The sequence below is a fragment of the Leishmania major genome, chromosome 3 (genome assembly GCF_000002725.2).
Source record: "Leishmania major strain Friedlin complete genome, chromosome 3".
In the NCBI taxonomy this organism is placed as follows: domain Eukaryota; phylum Euglenozoa; class Kinetoplastea; order Trypanosomatida; family Trypanosomatidae; genus Leishmania; species Leishmania major.
In genome coordinates, this window is record NC_004916.2 from 318966 (window position 1) to 335456 (window position 16491).

General features: G+C 66.4%; 3 protein-coding genes across 3 annotated transcripts; all 3 read right to left on the reverse strand.

The window, feature by feature from the left end:
- Nucleotides 1–270: 270 nt before the first annotated feature.
- On the reverse strand, nt 271–9081 carry LMJF_03_0820 (conserved hypothetical protein; the record flags this gene model as incomplete). The annotated part of the gene is made up of 1 exon (XM_003721710.1): nt 271–9081. The coding sequence occupies one exon, from the start codon at nt 9079–9081 to the stop codon at nt 271–273; it is 8811 nt and encodes a 2936-aa protein (XP_003721758.1).
- A 1512-nt stretch (nt 9082–10593) lies between these two features.
- LMJF_03_0830 (conserved hypothetical protein) lies at nt 10594–11805 on the reverse strand (the record flags this gene model as incomplete). The annotated part of the gene is made up of 1 exon (XM_003721711.1): nt 10594–11805. One exon carries the CDS (start codon nt 11803–11805, stop codon nt 10594–10596), a length of 1212 nt encoding a protein of 403 aa, XP_003721759.1.
- A 1100-nt stretch (nt 11806–12905) lies between these two features.
- Nucleotides 12906–15830, reverse strand: LMJF_03_0840 (conserved hypothetical protein; the record flags this gene model as incomplete). The annotated part of the gene is made up of 1 exon (XM_003721712.1): nt 12906–15830. One exon carries the CDS (start codon nt 15828–15830, stop codon nt 12906–12908), a length of 2925 nt encoding a protein of 974 aa, XP_003721760.1.
- Between the last annotated feature and the right edge of the window lie 661 nt (nt 15831–16491).

Sequence of the window (16491 nt, forward strand, 5' to 3'; positions counted from 1 at the left end):
CAACGTGGAAGAACGCACGGGCACGCCCGAACAAAATAGAGTGAGGCGGACGAAGAGGCGGGAGAAGAGGTTGAGGGGCGTGGGGGGGGGACCGACGGGGCAGACCGAGTAGGGCTGTTGGTGGCGCCTGCTGCTGCTGCTGCTGCTACGAGTGCTGCCACGCGGCCCAGGCACGCTGTTCCTGCTGGATGCGTAACACCTGTGCTTGCAGAAGGTTACCGCGGTTGTGCCGCGATGACGGTGAGGACGGCATGGGCACTGCAGCGGCGGCTATTGGCAGAGGCTGCGCCGTGGACGGAGGGGGGCTTGTAATACGCCGTTCCTCCTCGCCGGCGCGGTGGCACTGCGCGCTTGCGCGGACATGAACGGCAGCGCAGATGATGCCGGCGCGGCTTCGCTGATCGCAGGCGGGGCAAAGCCGTTGCCCTGAGCAGCGTGAACATGATTCGACTCGCCGCCGCTGCCGCCGCGATCGTTGCTGTGACTGCTGGTAGACGTGCTTGTCAAGCTCACGCATGTCCACTCAGTGGTGCGAAGGGGCGACCTCGGCCGCGGTTGGGTGGCGCGCTGTTTCCAGGCGTCGCGAGGTCCTACGACGGCAACTGTGCCCGCAACCTTGTCTCTCGTACGACCAGACGGTATCGGCTTCCCCGCGTCATCCACCGCGTCCTTCGCTCCACCGTTGCCGTCGTCGCGCGCATCGGCGGGCTCTCGTGTCGTCGCGGACCATGTGGGAGGAGGGGCACGCAGCTTTGCAGGACTGCTGGGCGGCACACCGGCTGCAGCGGCCGTTGGCGGCGGTGTTCCGATAACAGATGTCGTCGGTGCGGAGCGCGCCGGCAGCGAGATGGCGTAGGAGCTGTTGCCCACGGCAGAGCCCTGCGAGATGTCAGTCGCCCCTAAGCGGCTACCATCTTCCGGCGCCGCTGTCCATGCCTCGGCACGGTTGGCCTGCTGATGCGCACGCAGCGCTGCAGCCATCGCCGCCTGCACTTCGGCGGATGCACGAGGAGGGAGGAGGCCCGACGAACCCGATGGCACCGCTCTGCCCTCTCGCAGCTCGTCAGCAAAAGCGAACGCCGCGGAGCTGCGCCCCGTCGTGTAGCGTGTCGTCGCAGTGCACGCAGAGGTGTCGTCGCGCTGCGTGTCGAGTACCGGCCGCGCCTTGCGTATTGGTGCGCACTGGTGGGCTCGGGCTGCCTCTAAAGGTGCTCCCGATGAGATGCGGTGCGGCACGCGTACGCGTTGCTCGCCGCTGTGCCAACCTCCGGTTATTCTCGCGCGCCCCCACGTCTCGTCTTCGAGCAGTGACGACGATGATGATGACTGCGTGTGCAGAGACGACGGCAGCGACGGCGACAGCAACGACGAGGACGCCGTTGTCGTCGAGGAGCCGAGGTTGCGCGTGGAGAGGCTTGACGCAGCGTATCGCATGAAGCGTCCCGGCAGTGATCGGTGGCCAGCAGGCTGCGCAGGCGGTGCGGCGTCATGCCGCGCCGCCGTCCGTGCTGCCGCGTTGAGACCTTCTACCAAGGAAGCCGAGGAGGTGGCGGTCGCCGCTCCGCGCATCGATGACTGCTGCTGCAAGGCGCCAAACTGCCGCACCCACTCCAGCACAAATCCCATCACCGGGTCCCGCACGAGCGGCCGCGGCGGCGTAGTGCAGCGCGAGGCAGAGGTCACGGGAGTCGCCGTGGGTGGGGGCTGCGACGGCGGCGGTGCGCTGAATCTTGACGTGGCGGTCTCTGTCGCCCCCACGTCCTCGCGCCGTGCTCCATCCGTGACCGCGTTGACAACCGGTCGTGGCGACAGAGCAAGCTGGGATTCAGCCATGGGGATCGCGGCCACGGACGGTGAGGGCGGTGCGACGGCTGCTGCCGGTGCTTTCGACGTCCTTTGCTCTGCGGCGACCTTCGAAACTTCGCGGAGAAGTTCGTGGGCGCGACGCTGCTCCTCCTCACGGTCAGCCAAGCTGGCGCGCTGCAGCCGCTCCTGATCGAGCAGCGTTGACTGGAGCAGGCGTATTAGCGTGAGCTGCAGTGCGTCGTGCGAGGTTGTGCCATCTGCTGGGGTCGCCATGTCTTCCACATGTGCACAAGACGGATCATCGGAAGCCGTTGCTGGCGGCGGCACGACGGCTGGGAGGGGAGGTGCTGGTACAGCCAGCGACGGCAGGCCGTCGCCATCGGTGGCGGGCACAGCAACAGACGTGTGCTCGCCGGCCACCTCTGCATCTGCTACAGTTGGCGCTGGCAGCTCTGCCCTCGTCTCCGTCACAACCAAAGGGCTCTCGGCCTCCACAATCACGTCCCTGCGGTCCTCGAGCGCCATCCATCGACTGGGGAGTTGCTCCTGTTGGATTGGCGGGTATGGTGGCGGGCAGTACTGCTGCTGCTGCCAGTCGTACGCGGGCACGGCAGCGGCGGGGATGCGCGACGTTATCATGTGGTGCACGACGGGACTGAGGTCGACCACGACGCGCACTTCCTGCGGAGTTGGCTCTGCTGCCCGCGGCGCCGCAGGGCTGGTGGCGTCGTGCTGGTCGTCACGTGGTGGCCGCAGGACCACCGTCGCCGTCGCCGTGATCGCGTTTGCCTCCCTCTCCGCATCTCCCACGTCTTTCGGCTGCGGTGTCGCTTGCTGTTGCGGCGCTGCCTCTGACGTCGCAGGGTCGTCTTGCAGCCACGCGGTGGACGATGTGCGAGGGATGGATACGTGTTCGCGAGGATCGACCTCCACCGCCGAAGGCGCATCCACGGGTAGAGCCGGAGCAGCCGTCGTCGTCGTCGTCGTCGTACTGGTGGCAGTGGCGTCGGAGGAGGTGGTGACGGCTTGGCGCACCTTCTTGTCGTGACACGAGCGCTCTAGAGCGGCGTGCACAACGTCCTCCAGTGCTGCTTCCGCGAGCGCGCGAGCGAGCTCGGCGTCCAACCGCCGCTGTTGCGACTTTGTCCGCTGCGGATGTGCATTCTCCTCCTTGGCGGCACCAGAGGCGATCTCTACCCGCGCCTCACGGCAGCCGACCAGCATGAGGCGTAGTATCTCGTGTTCCATGGCAGCCATCACCTGCTGCACCGGGTCTTCGTGCGCCCCTCGGGCCTGCACCTCAAGCACACTCAGCACCGTTGCATCCACAAGCTCGCGAACGAGTGCGGCGTCCCGCGCAGCGGCATCCGGCTCCGTCACCCTGCCCATGGATGCGCTGCCTAGTGCGCTGGCGGCACCGAGGGATGGCGGCGCGATGAAGCATGCTCGGATCGCCGACAGCCGCCTGCGCGCCTCCGTCAGTGCCTGCGCCTCTGCGGCCATGCGCGGCGAAACATGCAAGCTGCCTCTTCGCAGCGCCGGGTCGCCATAGCCGAGCTCCTGCTCGCGGTAGCGCACCGCCGCGGCAGTGCTGGCCGGGTGGGGCGTTGCCACGACAATGGCAGACACCGCGTCGTCGTCCTCCTCTCCTCGACTGCGCCGGCGACGCTCTTGGGCGATGGAGACCGCCTCCAGCACGCCGGTGTCTTCTGCCGCGAGCGCCTGCGCGTGGCTCTCCACCTCGCGCTCCGCGGCAGCGTAGCGGGCCCAAGCACGTGCGTAGTCACTCAGCATAACCAGCGGCACCGGCGCCACGTCGAGGTTGCTTGGCAGCGCACCGTCACCGTCATCTTCGCCGGCGCGGCTGTCGGTGGCGTTGATCAGAACCTCGGCTGGGGCACCGAAGAAGGCGCTGTCGCAGGGAGGGAGGGAGCCCACGGCATTGAAGACGGCGCGCCCGTCCGTGTCGCCTGTTGATCCGTCGGCCTGCACTGGCGACGAGCCTGGCAAAGCCGTATAGCGGAGTTCTCTGACAACGCCGGCGCGGTGATACAGCGCCGCTCGTAGCTCCGCATCCACCGCCTGCGGGATGCATGGCACCGGCGAGGCCGCTGCGCCAGCGATGCGCGTCGCGCACGTGACTGCTGCCACTTCACCACCAGCTGGTTGGCTCAGCACCACATGCAGCCGCCCAACCGATGGCTTGCCCGCCGTCACCCCGGCAGCATCGGCCGCTTCCTGATGCGGGCCCGTCCCGCCATGAGTGCCTTGGTCATCCACGCGCATCGCCTCTGACCACATACCTCTGTATTGTGCTGGTTCTGGCACGACGCCGCGGCCGTCCATCACATCACCATGCGGGGCGACGGACGACGGGTATGCAGTGGAAGACGCGGCCGCGTTCGGCGCCGGTGTTCCCCACGCACCGTGCAGAGGACACGCGTGCGAGGGCGCTGTGCCGGCCTCACTGGAGAGCTCGCTCACGACCTCCGTGTCGAAGTGGTGAAGGAGGAGGCGCCTGCTGCGGTGAGCGACACCACCGCTTCCTCCGCCAACGGTGGCGTGCGGTGATGTGCGTCGCCCACGTCGGCCCGCGGAGGACCCGGGGCCCTTCCCAACGCGGCCTCTCCGCGTTGGACCGCCACGGCCACGCCCGCTGCCGCTCCGCCGCCACTCCGCACTTCTCCTCCCAACGGCCTTTTCGCCGTCAGGGGTGCGCGCCTGCCGTGTGGCGGCCGCGGACGACGGCGACGCCGACAAGGCTCTGCGCGGGGCAGCCTGGTTGAGTCGCTCCACTGCTGCCTCACCGGTGTCGGAGGAGGACGATGCGTGGGGGAGGCGAGGCCGGCGGGGCACGGCACCATAGAGCCGTGTCCCCTCCGCCAGTCCGGCATCACGCGCGGCGGCCGCAGCGCGTACGTCAGACAACTCGGCCTCCACCGCAGTCACGTCGAGACGCTGGCGCGTAGGCGTATCATCCTCAGGAGGGAGGCGCACGTGCAGAGGGAGCGTCATGCGCCCCTGTGTCCGCGGCTGTCGCGGCGGTGGTCCAGCATTGCCGCCGTACACGGCGCGCAGCATCGCTGGTGTGTTGATGGGAGGTCCCGCACTGGCAACCGCTGCTCCTGCTGGTGTGGCAGCCGCCGGTGTTGGCACAAGAGTTGATGCAGACGGGGCCACCGATAGCGTGACGGTAGCGGTGGGGTGCTGTTCTCCTCTCCTGCCAACTGCTGTCGATGCCGCAGCGGGAGGTGAGGGCCGCATGGTGCTGCGCGCGCTCGGCGCTCGCCCACCGTCGCTGTCGGTGCTTGGATGTGGCGGCGACGGGAGCGTGCTCCGCGACGGTGACACGGATAGCGACGACACTGAGGAAAGCCCAAGATGCGCTGCACTGCTTGCAGGCTGCGGTGGGCTCACATGCTCGGCGGTGGGCATGTCCGCATCGAGTGGACTCATTTTCGATGCGACGTCGACGACACGCGGACACATGGATGAGCGAGGGGGTGTGTTGACCGCGACAGAAGCGACTGTTGCTGCTGCGGATACGCCCTCAGCGCGTGCTGACTCACGCATCTTCCCAGCGCCACTGGTGTCATTGTCATCAGGGCTGTGTGCCGCCGCCAGTGGGGAAGTTGGGCTACCAACGACCCGCTTGCTCTTGCTACCCCCGCTTGCCGCACTGTCGAAGTGCACGCGCGGCCGCTGCCGTCGACGTTTCTGCATGGCTCTGGAGGTTACCGCCACCCCAGCTGGCGCTGCCATCTCCGCTTGTCCGCCTTTTCCAAGACCCTCTGCTGTCGCGTAGCTCTTCATGACGTCCACGGCGCCTGCAAGCATGTGCTTCGTCGTCTGCTCATGCTGAGCTTGCTGGCGTTGCGCTGCTGCCGCTTGCGAGGCGGCCAGCTTCTGGACGAGAGACTCCTGCTGCTGCTGTTGCAAGCGACACTCGCGCTGCAGCAGGTGGACTGTCTCGCGATGGTGCCGTAGCATCTTGTGCTGCTGGCTCTGGAGGAGCTCGGCATAATGCCGCCGCTCCTGCTGGCGCTGACGGCGCTCCTCTTGAAGCTGGCGGTCGTACATGGTGCGGAGACGGTCCAGCTCGCTGACGTAGTGACGCGTCTCCCGCTCTGCTAGCTCGCGCAGCGCGGCCTCGTATGGCTCTCGCGGCGCCGCGGCGCCGCTGCCCGTTGTGGACGCTGGATCTTGAGGCGCAGGGTACAGCGTGGGACGCGCCTCGACGGCGTGGAAAGGTGGTAGTGGCCGCGAAGGGTCCGCTGCGGCACCGCGAAGGCTGCCGACGGCCTTCAACGCCTGCGCCGCCGGTCGCGGTAGGGATGCGAACAGCAGCTGTTGATCCTCCTCGTGCTGCACCTGCATGTTGTGTGTCTCTGCGGCCGCCGATGGACTTGTCTGCGCCCCTCCTCCACTCGCACCGGTGCTGAACTCTAACGGCGACGGTTGCCGAGCAGCCGCAGAGGACACGGTCGGCGACGCCAGGCGTGCTCTCACGGCAGCGTGTGCCGGCGCGCTCATGCAGCTGACATCGCGACAGACTCGCTCCAGAAGACGGCGCTGACGGCTCAACTCCTCCTGGAGCTCGGCAGGGACGGCGGGCATCGCTGCGATGATGCGCTGCACCAGAGCGGTCTGCGTTGCCACATCCAGCGATGCGGAGGACAACCGATGTGGGCGGCGTGGGTGCACATCTGACGGAGACCCGCCTGCAACGCTGCTGCTGCTGCTGCTGCATGTTTTTTCCCGCCCTGCGCGCCGTCGACCAACGCCGTTTTCGGGCACCGTATCCGCGGCAACTTCGACGACTCGCGTGGCATCACGTGCGTGGCAGCTGCTGACTGCAAGCCACGTGGCAGCAGCATCGGGAGAGCTGAGGCTGTACCGCAGGAGGTCTTGCACCTCCGTCGGGGTGAGTCCGAGCTCAGCTGCCGCCGTGGCCCACGTCGGGCCAGAGCGGAGGAGCGCCTCGCGCTTCAGCGCAGCTGGCGAGGGGCCGCACGACGCAGGTGGCGCGCTTCGCGAACGACGATCATGGCTGTCCTCCGTAGTCTCACATCGCTTATTACCTCTTATGCCCTCCTCTGCGCTCCGACGGCGGGGGCCGGTGGGGTTGTACCCGGCATCGCCGCCATCGGTGTACGCGCCATCGTCGTCGTCGTCCGAGACGGTCGACGAGGTGCACGAGCGGGCGGCCGTGTCTAGCAGACGCCGGGCATAACTCGCGGGGTCAAAGCCTGCTTGCCCACGTTGCCGCTTGTGTTTTCGGTGCTCCCGCGCTGGGGCGGCGGTGCACCGTTCCTCGAGAGCGTCGACGATCTCCGTTAGGGAGGCGGTGGCCCAGTACTCGGCGCTGGCGCGACGGAGCCCTACCATGCGGTTCCTGCGAGCGCTACCGTGCCGCTCGCTGCGCTTCATTGCCGCGCTGCTGCTGCTGCTGCTGCTGGTTGCAGTTGATGAGACTGACGAGGCAGCGACGGAGATGTCACAGGGGGAGCAGCTCTCCGGCCCTCGAGTGCTGTTGGACGGTGCTGCGGCAGGGCTGTGTGCCTTCACCTCCAGTGGCATCGCTCCAGCCGCCGCCGCAGCGGTCCCTCGGAGATGCCCGTGCGCGTGCAGACGTCGCTGCACATCTTTCAGGTCTCGTAAGACTGCTGCGCTCTCGGCTGCCGGCGACAGCACCGGTGGCAAACTCGCAAGAGGGGGTGAGGTCGAGAGGGCTGTTGTGGGAGGTGACGCCGACGAGGCACCGGCGCGTGCGCCCGCGATGTCGCGGCTGCGTTTTGGCGATGCGGCACGTCTTTGGCGCTCCGCGGCGCCAGTGGCAGTCGCGGCTGTGCCCTTCACAGCAGCCTCGGCGTCGGCCTCGGCTTTCAGAAACTCGACCACTGCTGCGGGCAGCGCTGCTGCCGACCTCATCCGGTTTGGTGCCCTCGAAGAGACAGCGCTCGCGTGTCTGTGATTTTCGGCAACGCCAGCACCAGCGTGGCCGAAGGCGCGTGCCACAACACGCGGCTCTGTCGTCGGCCGCCATAGACGCTCCCGGGCCTCTGCATCCAGACTTCTCATTCTGCCCGCGGCGTCGCGCTCGTCCATCGTGCAGGGACTGTTGTGTAGCAGGCGCGCGCGCTCTACCGCCAGTGCCGACTGCGCGGCCGACTGCGTAGCTGCTCTTGCCTGCGTTGGCGCGACGGCGACGATGTCCGCCAACGTCTCCGCTAGCTCGCCATCGTCGCCGCCCGCCAGCGACACCTCTTCCATCAGCGCTGCTGCAGGAGCCACGGGTGGAAGTGGCTGGAGTCGCAAGGCTTGTTGGTGAAGCGGCGCCAGCGCAGAGGCCGCGGCTTCACTGCCATCTTCGCTATCGTCGGAGTCATCCTCAGTTCGACCAGTGACAGCGAGACGCTGTGCTCGGCGCGGCGTCTGACGCTGCCGTTGCTGCTGCACTGCTACACCTCCGCCGCGTGCCCGGCGTTCACTCGGCACCACCGCTACCACGGTTGGGTCGCCCCCACCCACGGCCACTCCTGTGGCTGCTGCCGCCGCTGCCGTCTGCTGCTGCTGCGAGCTAGATCTAGTTGTAAACTGCTCATCCAGGACGGCGTCGACGAGTGATTGGTACGGCGATGCGGCTGACGACGACGCCCGCGTCGCCGCCGTTGCGAGGCGGCGTGCAGCCCCGGGCCGTGGTGGCCGCTTCTGCTGCTGTGATGACGACGCGCGAGCCGCTGACGTGCAGCGACCGCCAGCAGAAGGCACTGTCTTGCCCCTCGGCGGCGGCACTGAATCTTTTCCAAGCGACGGTGGCGATGACGAGGGTGGTGGTGGTGTTGGCGGTGGTGCAGACTTTGGTGGCGACGGAGTGGTTCGACTTGCCGCGGCTGTCGCTGTCCGGGAGCGCTGTGGCGGGTGCCTTGTAGTCGGTGCCAGAAGTGCCGAGAGGGGGGCTGCTGCAGGATGCGCCGCGGCCGAACCGCGAGGACTGCGACCCCGCGCAATGGCGGCAGTCGCTGCGGTGAGGGGCCGCTTGCGCCGGCGTGTCACGGGTGAGGCGGGCAGGGGCAGCGGGAGTGAAGCGTCTGGTTGCTCGGCGACCGGTGCTTCTTGTGAGCCTTGTTGCAGCTGCGGCTTCTCATCAACTGGCGAGACCAGCGGTGGTGGTAACGGTGACAAGGGCCACGGTGCGGGTGCTGGCGCATCAACAACAGTCGAGGTTGTTTCTTCAGCACTATCAGCGATGGAGGCCATGGCGCGTGCGTCCATGCGTATGCGGGTGTCGAGGGGACTTGCGCTCTTCGACTCGGTGCCGACCTCCCTCCCTCCCCCCCTCCTCTGTGCCCCTCCGCGAGGAAGCACCAGGTGGTAGTCACGGCTGTGAGCTCGCAGGCAAGCGCACGCACGCGATGGGCGCAGAGGATGATGGAGGGGGGAGGGGTGACGGGTGGCGGGCACAAAGGCGAACGTGTGCCAGGAATGTGCAGTGATGCGAGAAGGTGCGTGTGCGGGGGTGCAGCAGTGGGGGAGGGGGTGACGCCGTTGTGCTCCCCGACACGGTCTCACGCGTCCGCTGCGACGGTTGGGGGGAGGGAGGGAGGGCTCTATGACTCTGCCTGCACTCTTGACGTTGGCGCGTGTGTCTGCCTGTGCGAACGCATGCAGTGATACTGATTGGACACACGCACGCTCGCACACACACACGGCGGGGGCTCTGATAGAGGGAGGGGGGGGGAAGGGTGATGGGGGTGGGGCGGTGGCATGCAGCGCGTGAGGTTGATTGGTTGAGCGAGAGAAGGCGATGGGCATCGAGTGAGAGACGGAACCGGGTACGACGAGTGACAAGGTTGTGTATATGCGTGTGTGTATCAGTATCCCACACGCCCACAGACAGAGTCAGTCGCGCGTGCGGCGCAAGGCGTCGCACCTGCGAACTCCTTCGCCGACACACGCGTGTCGCGCGCATGCGACTCTCTCTGCGTACGTGAGCGCGCTTGTGCATGTCAGTGGAATAGACGCACGAGGGGCCGTTAGGCGTCGCTGCGCGCCACCACCTGGCAAGGGACACGCAACGCAAGCATGTAAAAGCAGCAGCGGCGAGTTGCAGGCAGGACCGCCACAGTGTGTGTGCGTGCTTGTGTTTAGGAGGAGGGGTGGCCGCCGGCGGCCGTCCCTTGCGCACGCCGCCCAACCCTTTCACCTGTCTAGGGGCCACCCGCACACACACACACACACACACACATGCAGTACGAGAGTGAATGGATGGGAGGAGCGACACAGGCTGGCATGCTGGAAAGTGTCGTGGGTGTGAGCGCAGCACAGGAGGCGGTGGAGGGACGGGTGCAAAGACAAACCCCGTCAGCTCACCACAGAATCAGCCTCCGCGTCACTGAGCCCCTCCACGCGGAGGGATCCAGTGTGATCCTCTCTGCGCTCTCGCCTGCCACACGGCACTCATGCCAGCCATCGCCATCGCTACCTTCGATGCGGCTGGTGTATGAGTGCGGGCAAGAGAGGCAAGACCACCCTGCCACCATCGCCCCTCCTCTCTCTCGCTCGCCTCGTGCTGCGTAGGCGTCATGCCACATCATCACCAGGCGCTTCGGGATGCCCTACATGGAAGCAGGCGCCATGCGACGGCGGGAGAACGGCGAGAAGGACGACAGAGGACAGCAGCAGTGGCGAGGGCGCACACATGCATGTATGCTGACACGGCGATCGCCCAGGACGACGACCGCATCGGCCGTTCCTCGCCATCGTCACGCTATCTACGCCTCCCCTTCACCGGTCGAGGAAGTAACGCTCCCAGAACGTGCGATTCGTGACATCCATGGCCAGCTCAAACACCTCGGTGTGACCAAAGTTGCCCTTCTCCTCGCGCAAGCTGTGCTTGTGGCGAAGGCAGATGGGCTCGTCGTAGTGTACAAGCATGTTCAAGGCGCCGCCAGTGATGGGGTCCGTGGCGACGACGGACTCGAACAGCGGCAGCGCCGGGTCGATGCGGTGGTCCTCGGGGCCGCAGTGGACCTTGTACTGGTTCCAGCGGCCCTTGTGCACCTCCTCGCACTCGACGCAGTAGTTGCCGTACCTCTTCATGAGCGGGTCACGCATTACGCTGAAAGACCGCGGCGTCTTGGTTATGTCGGCGAGCTTGAGGCTGTGCACGAGGTGGTGGTTGTCGCCACGCGGGTCGAAGCGAAAGCAGCCGAAGGCGTCCCGCTCCAGCAGCAGCAGCTCCTTCATCAGCTCCTCCACCACTGGCGGCATCGCCTCTCCGACGGGCTCGCCCGTCTCCACGTTGCGCGGGTGTCTTTCGAACGCGAGCGTCATCTTCACCAGGAAGTTGTCGGTGCGCACGTCAGAGGCGATGATAGTACGCACGATGACGGCCGCTGGGACGTAGGGGCTGCTCGACACCCCCATCAGCCGTGCGTAGTGGCTGCACGCCGCACGGAGCTCGTGAGCGAGGAGGCGGCGCAGTGGGTCGTGCCTCACAGCGTGCCACATCTCTTGATCGCGCGGGTCGGCGTGCGAGTCGTGGTAGCGGCGGTGGCCACTTTTGCTAACGTCCATATGCAGCAGCATCTTGCGGCACTCCACCTCCGCATCTTCAAACAACTCGCGCAGCTCGCGCTGCGGCACGTCACCCTCCAGCATCCGCTGGAAACCCTCCGCGAGCAGCAGCCGGGGCAGCGATGGCAGCGGAACGGCCTCGAGGGCGCCCAGGAAGCGGCGAATGAGGCGATCTTGGTTCAGGAAGGCGTGACGCAGGTAGATGGAGGGTGGGCCGGAGCTGTACACACGCATCGGGATCAGATTGCGTAGGAAGGAGCGCTCGTTGTCCGCCGCCACCGACGGCGCAGGGGACGGCGGTGCTGCTGTTGTTGCTGCTGCTGCTGCTGCTGTGGGGGAGCTGCTTGCGGCGCCTGCGGCAGCGGTTGCCGCTCCTTTCTGGGACACCAAGGTCTGCAGCAGACGTATGCGCTGCCACATGGTCAGCGAAGGGCGGGCGGAAGGGCGGAGTGCGTTGGGGTGGGAGTGCGGAGGGAGTTCCTCGAAACGAGCACCGCACGAACCAGCCGACAGCTGACGCGTGAGTTGCGTTCCTATCGATATGTATATGTCCGCCTCTGTCGAAAGGCAAGTGAGGGAGAGGGAGAGAGGGATGGGGAGGTAACAGGACGACGGAGATGCGGAGGAGCAGACACGCGAGCGCAGCAAGTGCCCCCGCGTTGATGGACCATTACAGGACGGCGAAGGCCGCAACGACCGGCGGTGATGGTGATGGCAGTGGTGAGGAGAAGGCCGAACACGGCAGGACACGACAGGGAAAGATCAGCGGAGGGGGGGGGGCAGGGAGTAGCCGAGCCAACCTCTTCTGAGACCTGTGTGTCTCCACGACTACCGTGCTCACTGCCGGCCCACTATACCACCGTTAACTTACCCCCGAACCCGCTCTCTCTGAGGCGTCATCACTGCTTCCTGCTTCGTTCCGCACAGGAACGCTCTGTAGCGAGGGCGAGCGCCTCGCGCGTTGAGTGGTGCGGTTACCGGCACACGAGAAACAACAGCGAACACTGCAGACGCGTCATACACACCAAAAAGTGAAAATCAACCATTGAGAGACGGACGGACGCGTGCACACGCACGACGGAGAGTGTGGGAGGGAGGGAGGTGTGTGTGTGTGGGGGGGGGGCGACGAGGCTTGCTGCTCCTCCGCCTCGCACCTGCGTCCGTCTGTCCATTCTGCAGAGCTCTGTGTCCGCCTGCGGCGTGTTTTCTTCTCCGTGCCCCTTCTTTAGTGTGTTATCCCGCCTTAATTGCTGCGTTACAGCCTGAAGCGAGGCGAGAGACCAGAGAAGACACGAGGGAGGGGTGACGGTGGTCGCGATGCAGCAGCAGAGCGACCGCTGCGTTCGCTTGTGCGTGCAGCACCACGCCCCTTGGCATCCATCCGTCCCTCAATTTCTTCCTGCCTTCAGCTCTCACCTTGCTTCCTCTCCTTCCACAGACTCCAGCACTTTACTCGTTCCGCACATGCCACCGCCGCTGCGGTGTCCTGCCCTCCCCCTGTGCTCACACACGCGCGCAGGCTACGCGCCGCGCTTCACGCCACGCTTGTTCGCCTTCTTGCCACGCCCCTTGATGCGACGTGGGCCGCGCTTGATGTAGCCCGGCACACGCGCCGAGGGGTCGATCGACTTGTAGTTGCGGTTGAACCGCTCCTTGTTGAACTCCTTGATGGCACGCTTCTTGCGCGCGCGCGCGGGCAGCTCGACGGTGCCCTTTCCTCCGCTCTTGGAGCGACTCTGCCCCGTCAGCAGCTGGCGGTCGCACGCTTTGCGGGCGCGGTTGGTGTCATCGTCGCTGTCGTCGTTGTCATGCTCGTCGTCGCCGTCGAAGCGAATGCGGACCTGCTCCGTCTTACCCGCCGTGCGGCGCGTGACTATGTTGTCAAGCACCTTGAACGCCTCTGGGTGCTGCTCGAGGAAGGCCTGAAGGTTCACGCCGAGGATGCCATCGAAGCGCGAGTTGAAGTGCATCCACTTGCCGATGAGGTTGCCGACGTCGCCGATGTACATTGGACGTGGCACGCGTGGCATCGCCATCAGCAGTTCCTCCACGGCCGCCTGGTGCAGGCGAGCCACCTGTCGCTGCCGCTCACCCGTGATGGGGAACGTCTTCCACGGAAGCTCAATGACGCCGTAGTTGCCGCTCGACGCCGCAGCTGCGGCACCGGCGATGCCGGGCATCGACTTGACCGCGAAGCAGCGCAGCTGCTCAGTTCGCGACTGCGTCGTCTCGCGCGACCCTTTCAGGCGGCTCGATAGCACTGCTGGCGGCGATGCAGCACGGTCGCCCTTCTTCATCTTCCGCACCCGCTGCTTGCTCGACGTGGGGAGCAGCAGGCCGTCGTCCGCCACGAGGAGGCCACAGCAACGCAGGTACGCTTCCAGCGACCCGGCGTCGTGGGCGAGGGTCAGATCCCACTGCAGGCGGCGGTTCACCTCGTCCACCGGGAGCGAGTATGGGCCGACGGCATCGTACATGAGATGCATGAGAATGATGTAGAAGACGCCATTGGCGCTGTCAAGCTTCGTTGTGAAGCGTTGCCGGACACGGTGCACGGCTGCGCTGCGGGCGTGATTGGCACCGTCGAGGCTGCTCGGGCCAGGGAGGTACCGGTACAGTCCCCACGCCATGGCGAAGGTGTCGAGTACGGCCGGGGAGGCGATGGGGTATAGATGGCACACCGTCGCCTGCAACTGCAGGTTGGGCAGGTGGGTGTAGTAGTTTGCGTAGCGGGCCACCTCCTGCGCCGAGGGGGCACTGACGCCGCTGGCGACGGCCGGCGTGGGGCGTGTGGTGGAGGCGAGGGATGGCGCGTACGGCGCCGCTGCTGCCACCTCGTTCGTGTGCAGCCGGCGTTTCTTCGACTTGTTGGCGGCGTCGCTGGCGCTCTCCTGGCTCGATGCGTTAGCCGCCGCTGCGGCGGCCTCGGCTTCGACGTCCGCCATGCGCGGCAGCAGTCGGCACACGGCCGCTATCGCGCGGAGCGCCGCGGCGGCAAGGGTTGCGTTCTTGGGCGCCTCGAAGCGGACAGAGCGGTCACACAGAAAGCGCGCCACGTACGCGAGGCGATGGTGCGCGTGGACGAGACTGGCGGCGCCCCAGTTGCAGCACAGCGTGTAGTACAGCTTCGACTCTAGGTGCCCTGGCTGATGCTGGTAGCAGCGGACGAGCCGCTGAAGCGCAGCAGCCATGTCGCCGTTGGCGAAGCACGTGCAGACTTCATCGTCCAAACATGAGGCAGCCGCCGCTGCCGCTGCTGCTGCTGCGCCGCCGCTTCCAGCAGTGTTGCTGCTCGGGGTCGAGGAACCCGGGGCGGACCGCGCTATTGGCTTCCAGCAGAGCGGCTGCCTATCCTCGCACAGCACCTCAAGTGAGGTGTAGGTGTACGACACCACGCCATCATCGCCGTCGTCCTTCGCCGCATCGTCGCTTGTGGGGCCGGCCGGCCCTGTGAAGAAGACGGCTCGGGTCTGCACCCCTTGCAGATCCTCTGCATCCACGACGTCGGGGAGAGTAACCAGCAGGGAGTGCGACGGCGCTCCAGTCAGCCACAACGACGCGGCTCCGCTCGCCGCCGTCGACGACGACGTTCGAGCCAGTGCCGAGGCACGCACCACCGCCGACGTGGCAATGACGATACGCCGATGGGAGGTGAAGTAGCGGGAGGGCGATGCCGCCGTGGCGGCAGCAGTGCTCGCGGTGTTGCTGCTGCTGCTGTTTCTAGTGGCGGCGGCGACGCTTGATTCGGTCGGCTGCTCTGAGACGGCGAGCTGCAGCATGCCGGCGAGACCCACACACCGCGCTGCCCACGCGAAGGCGTGGGCGCTATGCACGTCTCCGGCCACGACCAGCGCCTGCATGGCCGACGGCGCCGCATTGCGCTGCACAGATAACGCCACGTACTGCGCGGCAGCTAGCATCGCAGACCACAGGCAGCACTGAAGCGGCTGTTCGGCGCTGCCATTCGCAGCCTCCGTCATGACAGGGCGCACGACTGCGCGGGGCACATCGAGCGGCAGCTCCGGGGTGACCTGCGCCCAGTTGTTCTTCTTGCACACCGCCGCGTTGGGCAGTGGCGGCCAGGGGGCAAGCGTTCCGGCAGGGGCAGCCTCCTTATCGGCGCTTGTGTCTGTACCCGTGCCGCTGGCAGCCTCATCGCCTGCACGGGAACGCTTACCGCCACGTGCCTTGCGGCCCTTCTCTGTGGCCCCTGCGGGGGCGGCAGCCGCAGCGCCAGCCGGCGGACGCTTCATTTCCCGCACCACGCCGCTCTTGTGGAGGGTGTTGCGGTGCTTCAGCCAGTTCTTGGCGAAGCACTCCTGAGTGCAGAAGAAGCCGCGATCCACTGCTGCCTCCGCTTGACACAGCGGGCACTGGAAGGCCGTTGTGGTCTGCGTGCTACATCCCTGGCAGGCAACCTGCCGCGGTGCCGCTGTATCGGTCATGATGGTCGATGGGGATGACTAGTGGGCGGCCGAAGTCGCCGAGGCGTAGAAAAGGGATGGGGAGCGGCCAGAGGTGGGATATGACTCGGGAGAAGACGACGGCAAGAATGCATGAGCCCTGCATCGGACACAACACCGCGTTCATGGCGGGTATGTGGAGGGAAGGCAGAGACGGCGAGCAGCGAAGGGTGTGGTGGTGGTGGCGAGGGCACACCGCATGCTCCACTGTCCTTTGGTTGCCAGGGCGACGACGATACGTGGCTATGCTTCGTCATCATTCCTGTGCCGTCGCCGTGGTTGTCGTTACGGGGGATTTGGTGAGTGACTGGATGGTGGATGGCGTGGCAGAGCTGTCGAGCAGAGAGGCATCGTGGGATGCGCGGCGGGGCATGCTTCCGCGTCTCTCGATCTGAAAACAGAGTGCGCACCGACAGGGCGCCCATGCACGGATGGACTGCGCAGAGAGAGCGAGGGGTGTGCGTGTGTGGTCGCGTGAGCCGTACATTCACAGACAGACAGAAAGATGCGCGTCAGCGTGCGTACATGCGGCTGTCGGCGTCGGTGAGAGCGCGCGGAGAGCGTCTGGGCACCTCTCTGCCTTGTCTCTGTCGTTCTCTCTCTCTCTCCACGCGTGATGGCGGTACACAGTCTCTAGAGGATG